At 38.5% G+C, this 8,187-nt stretch overlaps 1 protein-coding gene across 1 annotated transcript; it reads left to right on the forward strand.

The window, feature by feature from the left end:
- Nucleotides 1–36: 36 nt before the first annotated feature.
- On the forward strand, nucleotides 37–7,466 carry LOC140951831 (RPA-interacting protein A-like). Its single transcript, XM_073401183.1, has 8 exons — nucleotides 37–194; nucleotides 392–577; nucleotides 2,809–2,893; nucleotides 3,415–3,526; nucleotides 3,723–3,786; nucleotides 5,240–5,301; nucleotides 5,987–6,071; nucleotides 7,326–7,466. Exons 1-8 carry the CDS (start codon nucleotides 90–92, stop codon nucleotides 7,353–7,355), a joined length of 729 nt encoding a protein of 242 aa, XP_073257284.1. The 5' UTR covers nucleotides 37–89; the 3' UTR covers nucleotides 7,356–7,466.
- The last annotated feature ends 721 nt before the right edge of the window (nucleotides 7,467–8,187 follow it).

Raw genomic sequence — 8,187 nt, forward strand, 5'->3', positions numbered from 1 at the left:
AATAAAACACTTCATTTGATTGGTTTACATTTTTGCTCAATCAGAAGAAGTTTTAAAACTACAGTGTCCTTCGCGGGAAGAAGAAAAACATGGCGACAACGGCGGATTGCTTTCCAAAAAGTCCAGATCCTATTTCTCGACACCGTTCGCAGTACAAGTGTAGCACACCACCGTGGAAAGAACAATACAGAAAGGTATTTCAAGGTCATATGCCATAGTTATTTGTCTGCGTGTATTTTTTGTGAAGCGAAACAGGAACGTACAGTGCAACAATTGGAAGTGTGTCCGATATGACTCTTAATTAAGCTAAATTAGCTTATGTGTCTTTGTCCAGTAATGCCTTGATGAAGTGAAATAGTCATGACTTGTTATATTGTTGCTGTTTTCAAAGAGATGCTTGGACAGACTCAAAAATGGAAGACAGAGATGTGTGGACCGGTTCAGGCAAGGCAGTAAGACTGATCACTCCTCCATGGTGAACGAAGTGATGAATGAAGAATGGTTGAGACTTAGTGAGGAGAATAGTGAGCTTCCTCTGTGGCGCCCAAGTAGACAGTCATGCACACCTTTTGCTGGGGTGAGGACGGACTTGTCAACACGAAAATGGGTGTTACAGTAACATGAATTCACTGGCTTGAAAAATGACTTCTCAAACTCATTAATAATTCACAAAGAAAATACAAATGAGATTAATGTTTAATGAGTGTTTGGAATTCAGATGAAAAACTGCCCATTTTTGCTTCCTCAATTTCTCCTTCTAAAATCATTTCGTTTGAGAAGTAATTTCAAGCCTTCGATACAGTGTTTCATCACCAGATGAAACACCAAGAAGAGAGTTGAAAATATGATGCGCCGCACTGCGTCTCATGCTTGATATATCACATGACACTGACCCACCCTGCCAGCTGAGCAGAGCCTCCTTTTTTCTTCTTCTTGATCGAGGACTGGTCCCGTTCATAGTTAGTTAAGTGCAATGGTTATCAAACCCGTTAGACTCCTTTGTTATATGTTTTTGTTAGCTTTTTTAGACCTGACCATGCACAGCATTCCTATCATTTTGAAATTTCTCACCAATAGGAACATAATTTGCATTAATTTATCCAGTCACAATTTGTGAACAAAAAACAAAGGATTTTGCATGGTCAGGGAGCTTCCAACATAAACTGCAGCACTGTTGTTTTCAACTTTGGTATTTACTGGCTTTCATAACCAGTCTCGAGCTCCTCTTCTAACTAATTGCCCTACTGGGAGGGAAGGGGGGCGGGGGGCGGGGGGCGGGTATTAAAGAGGGAAGTGCACTTAAGCTTGGGTAGGATGCTGCTGCTGAGCCCTTCAAATGCTAATGTCTTTTCTTTTCCCCCTTTTTAAGACAATACACTATGCCTTATTGCCAACGAGCCATCTGAGCGAAGACGCTCGGATGGCGAGGCGGCAGCAGAATAGAGCCGCGCAAGACTGGGCAATAGGCAGAAAAATTCTCGATCGAGCTGAAAAAAGTGTAACCCAATGTAATGTAGATTCCCCTGAGACCAAGTGGTCAGTTGTGAACCAATCAAAAGGCAGTACCTGGCGCACGGGCTCAAGTTGAATAACAAACAAAATTTCACACACTTCACACCGTCGCGACTTCCTGTGTTTCTTTACCTAAATTTTTTTGTTAAACCCGGCCACCGCAGTCAAGAGACATGAGCACTTGATATATTCTATTAATTTTAGGGGCCATAATGTTAAATTTTAACGAAAAGAAGTTTGTAAAACAGCAAAAGTGTTCTATGTGCAGCAAGCAATATTCTCACCACTAAAAAGGATCAGATTACACGAGGAGATAAGGAAAGCTTGACACGAAGAATGCAGTCGCTTCTGTTGGAAAATCTGGTGTTGGGGAAAAAATCTAACCAGCAAACAAAAACAATGAGAACAAAAACGAATTACAAGCCTAAAGCAAACGACAAAGGAAAAGAAAACAACGCCATTTTTTTCAAAACGTGGCCGAGTTCAGTATAAAAATAATGAACTAAAATTAAATACCGACGTGCCGTACATCGCTTGTCCTTGGAAACATTTCAGATGGCCCAGCGAATCATTTTAAGTTTCAATCCGATAACAAAAAGACTCGGGAAATTTGAAAGGAGGTGTAAATGATTAAACTGTGCAAATATTTATCAACAATGTGAAACCGAACCGACAGTAGATTTGTAGCTGGACTTAATAATTTTCCCGATCGCTTCCTCTGCAAAGCTGACTTTATTCTTTCAAGGCACTTCACAATTTTACATAGCAGGTTTGTAAAGCCACCATACTGAATCTGAGAACTTTTCAAGAAAATAATCCTTGCAACACGAAGGGACCAAGAAATGGTCAAATGGGAAAAAAAGGAATTTTACTCCTAAGCAAAATAAGCATGATTTGCTCGTTGGCACTCTATCGATAGGTATACCTAGTTTTAAATCGTGTTAACCTGCGATCAGGCTTTTTTTTTTTCGGGGAAATGGGAAAAAAAAGAAACGCCTGATACATGTACTTCACGAGTCGTCTGCCGCCCCCTAATTAAGGTATCTGTCAACATTTGTGTTATTGTACCAGATTTTACCGGAAATTCAAGAGGTTTGCAACAAAAGTGGCTATTATCGAGCCATGCAAATTAATTTTATTGTAACAGAAGACATTTACAATAATTCTTAAATCAGCTCCCACAAGCAATATTTTAAGACTGGTTTGTGACATCAGCATGGTAATAGTGACGTTATGTGAGATGGTCTATACCCAGTCTTGATTCTGACAAGTCAAAAATGTGACATTATTTTTCAGATTGATGTAGATGGTCCTGAGGATACCTCGCTTGATGAGATTCTTTCCGTAATGGATGAGATACAAAAGGAGTTAATGGATGAAGGTCAGAACTCATGATAGATTCTAAACTACTTGCACATTGAATCTTACGTGTATCATGTTACATGTATATCTTACATACTACCATAAGTGGTCTTAGGCAAGCGCAAGATTTTTTTTCACAAGATGTACTGAAAACAATTTACGGTTCTTTAATTGAGCCTGTTTTTGACCACTGTAATGCTGTCTGGGGTAGCCTGAATAAAGGGCTAGCAAGCAAAATTCAGAAATACCAAAACAGGTCAGCCCACATAATTACCTCACGGGTGTATGAAACGAGATCAGCAGATCTCCTTAAATTTCTCGTGTGGAATAATTTAGCCATGAGGAGGGACCAACGGCTTTGCCTTCTTATACTTGATGTCATACTCAAAAACGTGCCTGAATTATATCTGAGCGAACTCTTTCCAATGAGCTGCAAAAGTAATCCCCACAAATCTTCCCTTGTATGCACTTACATACAAAACTGCTCGGTGAACCCTGTCATTTGTTTAGGATAATACTTACTTCTTTGCCTGATCACAGAGCGAAACATTCTTGCTCAGTATGAAGAAAACCTCAAGTTTGAAGAAGCCTCACTTTGTGCAGCCATTGAATGTCTTAGAACTGATGATGTGATTTGTCCAGTCTGCAGGAGGTTGGTAGCATCAATCTATGAACCGATCACTATTGATTTGTTTTATCAGTAGATTATTACAAGTTTACCTAAATGTTTCATATAGTATCAGTAACATAAAACTGGTTGTAAATTTTTGCAGAATCATCAAGTGTTGAGCTGGACAAGTGAATATGTTTTATTTTTTGTTTTTGTATCTGTTTCCCTTTGTTATCAGGAATCCATTACACCAGAACAAACAGATCATTTTTTGTGCCTGTGGACTGAGAATTGATACTGAGGTGAGATTAGAGGACACTGTGACATACATGATATTTTTGCTTTTACCCCATAATAATGACTGTAGAAAAAATGTTGTAAGGTCATTCCAGAGAAATAGAACCAGGTCTGAGAAGTTTGTTTAAAAGTTTTCTTTATGTGATCCATTTCGTGTAAAAAAGTGCACTTGGATATTGATGATCAGTTTGCTTGTATGTTCTAGTAAATATCTTTCATAGTTGTTTATTATATATGTACTGTGAAAAGCTACGTCATACACTTTCATATGCCAGTTGATTCTTGCCCCCCCCCCCCCCAGATCAGAGGAGCAAACAATGTTTTTCACACATGAAAAAAAAAAACACATCCAATCAGAATCGCAAACAATAGGGCCATTTATACGAGGAAAAATAAGACGCGAACTTTCCGTATAAACGGCACATTTCATCTAAAATAAGACGCAGCTTAGCTAATTAAGACGTGTCTTATTAGATAAGACATGCTTGTATAAATGGTACAGTTCGTGTCTTATTTAAGACGTGTCCTATGTAAGATGTGTCTTATTTTTCCCCGTATAAATGGCCCTAATGTTTTTTCCCATGTGAGAAAATGATAAGTCCAATCAAAAGCCACATTGGTGTGTGAGTTTTGTGCCAAGTTTTCCACCTTGCAGTACTCCCTCGCTTACACACATGTGGAGTTTCCATGAACTATTCTTTATACAGTACACTGTTTGTTAAGTTTGTTGCCATGGTTAACATAGTGAAAGCAAAATATAGTTATCCTGTCATATAAATTATCCCATTTTAATTTTCGACACTGCATAAGAATATTTTCTTTTAAAATAAGTTTTGTTACTGTTAGTTACTGTTGTTGTTGTTACTGTTAGTTATTTTGTCACCGAAATTACTCTCACGGAAGGCATAAACTTTGGCACAATTATGTGTTTTGATTAACCTTGATCTGTTGTCTTTGGTAGACTTGTTAACACAACTGTGCTGAGGCCCAAATAATTTTAGAATAAGGCTGTGAAATTTTGCTTGAACATACACAAAATTCAAATGACAAACCCCTTTTAACTAGCATGATTAAAATCTACATATTTTCAAGTGCTGCAAAATCTCAGTTCTAAATAACAGTACAACAATCATTTTTCATTAGGATTTTGGAAGGGTAAATTTTTAGGTTTCTACAACATGTTATTTCTATTTTTAATATTTCAATGTTCACTTGTTGAGAAAGAATTTTGAATTGTACAACTCTTCAAATTTGTACCTCCCTTTGAATAATATCCCCCTTCTAAGTGTAAGTCAGTACATCGTACTTTTTAGTGGCAGGTGAAAAGAAAATGTATCTGCTGTTCCACACCCTCTTCCAGTAATTCATTTCTCCATTGAAAGTAAGATCCCGGGATTTTTCTAATGATGGGATTCAAGTACACTAACAGCAAATCCTCCCTTGATTTTTCTTACTTAGTATGATGCAGTTAACCTGATCTATGTTAGAAACCAAATTGATGAGGCACTTGCAATGCACAGGTAACTATTCCCCCCCCTGGGAGGGGGGGCAGCTCCTTTTTTGGCCTAAACAGGTATGTGCAACAAAACAGGGTATGCTTTTTGGGGTTCTGCTGAGTTTTGAACAGAGTAACACATGTCTTTCTGGACCAGGAACCTTGGAACAGGGTGTAAATGTTGAAGGTGCACAGTCTACATGTGTGGCATGAACAATATTTCTCAGAATCTAATTCAATGTTGTCACTTTGAAATAACATGTAATTCTCTATTTCAAGGGGAATGAATAAGGTTCATGAAAAAAAAGGTAGCAAAATGAAGGGGTTTTTTTTCATTAAACAGGGTCAGGAACTTGGTGGTACACCCCATCTACTACCTGGGTTATGTTATCACCATTAGCCTTAAGTGTCAGACATCTCTTCAACCCACCCCCACCCCCCTCCCCTTCCCAATGGGCCACTAGGTTATCAGGAGGGGGGTGGGGCAAAGAGACAGCTGACACCTCTGACTATAACTGAATTTGTTTAATAGCTATTTGGAATAAACCAGTTCATACTACTCTTTTCTACTTTTCACCCTTAAAAGTGAACAACTTTGGCTGGCCCAACAGGCAACTTACCGGGAAAATACTCTAACATGGTGGTGGCTCTTGGTCAGGGCTTTTTTCACATTCTGATGTGGCAATACTTAGTGAGGGTTTTTCTTACAGAGTGGAGCATTGCATGGCAGAGCCTGAATTTTGTTCAACATTTGTGAAAGAACTGGGAGTAAGCAATCTAATTTCAATATGCAAGGTAAGAAACGTAATGTTTGTTTAAAAAAAGTCCTTATTACACAAGAGAACTGTAAAATTTGCAATACTCGCAGGAGTGGGAGTAACTACAGCTAATTAAGAAATGAAGACAATAAAAAAATTATTATTTTATCGTCTTCCACCCATCTTTTGCAGTCCTGGTCATACCAACTGTCTAACTTGTGCTATGCATGCATTTTCATGCTCTTCTTTCATTTTTCTGCTCCATGCTTGGTTTTTGCAGCTCAGTTTGTTGGCAAGTTTCCCTGCTAGCATTGTCCATCATTATAGTAAAAAAAAGATAGAGACGTGAAGTGAGAAGGAAACAGAAACTGAAAAGGATTGTCCTCTCTTGGACTCAACTTGATGTTTTTTCTTAATATAGAACACATTTGGACAACCATCATTTTGCGAGTTCAATATCTTTTTGAGAAAGATAATCAGCTTTGCTGGTCATGTTTGCAGTGCATACTCTTTGCAGACCTACATGCTTTTTTTTCTTCTTGCTTTGGTACTTGATCGTTTAGAAGCCAGGAAGAGAAAACTGGAGTCGAATTATGTCCCACGATTGTCTCTGGGATCTTTACTGGGGACTCGCCCAACAGCTATTGGCCAATTATTTCCTCGTCCCTACTACTAGTAACAGTCCCAGACTTCTTAGCAAAAATGATAAATCGCCTCAGTTCCTGTCTTGTTTCTAAAGCGGTGAATTGGCTTCACTTTTAGAGCTTCTACCTGTAACAATGTCTTCCTATATCTCTAGATGTCACTCCCAAAAACTAAAGGAGGGAAAAGAATGAAAAAACCGCATGATTGCAGATTTTTAAATCTGTACCCTCAAAATTAAGTCGTTTTTTTTTCCTACCCCTATTTACTACCACATTACTGTTAGGGGCTGTCCACACTTACCCAGGGGCAAAATGGTGCTGTGTTCACACCGTGAATACCTGATATATACAACTACAGGTGTACATGATTACTCCATCTTGCCCTGTCAGACGCCATTTTGAAACTTGAGCTTAGCAGTGAGAACAAAGCAGTGGACTGCCCCAGAACTCACGAAAAACGGTGTGCTTACAGAACCCATAGACCTTGTACTCGGACACTGGCACCGTGCCCAAATTCTTGCTTGGGTACTTGAAGTTTGGGTGGGTTCACATTAATGCCCAGCAAGTATTGACTCGGGCACCTTGCCCGGGCACCAGGTGTGAACGCTGCCTTAGATTCCTTATATGTTCATTTTGTTCTTTTTCAGGCCTGTGAATTTATGTACATTGTAATTTGATACAAGAGAACGGTAGCAGCCTTTGGGGACATATCACTTCGATTACTCTATCAAGTGTCTGAATATAAACTTCATAAATTTGTAGATTTATTTAATGTATGATAGCATTTATTATTGAGTTTTGTACAAATTTAGATATTTCTAGTGAGAATAAAGTTATCTATTGTATTTTATTAGTAGGATTTTGATAGTCTGGCCTGCTGTGAAAACTTCTATAACAAGGGATCATGGGCATTTTCCATTAAAGCAAACTGTGAACCTCATAATTTCCCATTCAACCGTTAAATTTGACCTTTGAGGGGGGGGGGGGGACTAGCTGCAAAGTGTAGCCAAATCAGCTGAGGACATTGAATAAAAAAAAATGTATCTGTTCAAACGACCAGGCCATACTTCCGATGCAGTTTCCAAACGAAATGTTGCGAACTAGTTCATTTTCTAAACGTATTTTCTAGTTTTCCAATTTAATTAGCAAGTACACGTCTCTCAAACTTTGAGTTGATAAGACTGAAGTTTCGCGAGCTTTAAATTGACGAAACCAACACATAACAACAAAAGTTCAATATCGAGTTTATGTTTGAATTTGCTTTTGTTTTATCTACTCCTGAAGCGTTAATACCGTAAAATTCCGAAAATAAGCCCTGGGGCTTATATTTTTCAAAGGCCCTTTTTGAGGGCCTTATTTTTGGAGGGGCTTATCTACGGGGGGAAATTGGCGTTTCAAAATCGATTGGGCTACCCATATAGTTGGAAGTAAATTTACCGTTTTTGCTTTGTTTTACTTTGTATTTGAGGGCAATTTTCCAAGTACAAGCCCCCAGGGGGCTTATATTTG

Source organism: Porites lutea, chromosome 11, assembly GCF_958299795.1.
Source record: "Porites lutea chromosome 11, jaPorLute2.1, whole genome shotgun sequence".
NCBI classification, from domain to species: domain Eukaryota; kingdom Metazoa; phylum Cnidaria; class Anthozoa; order Scleractinia; family Poritidae; genus Porites; species Porites lutea.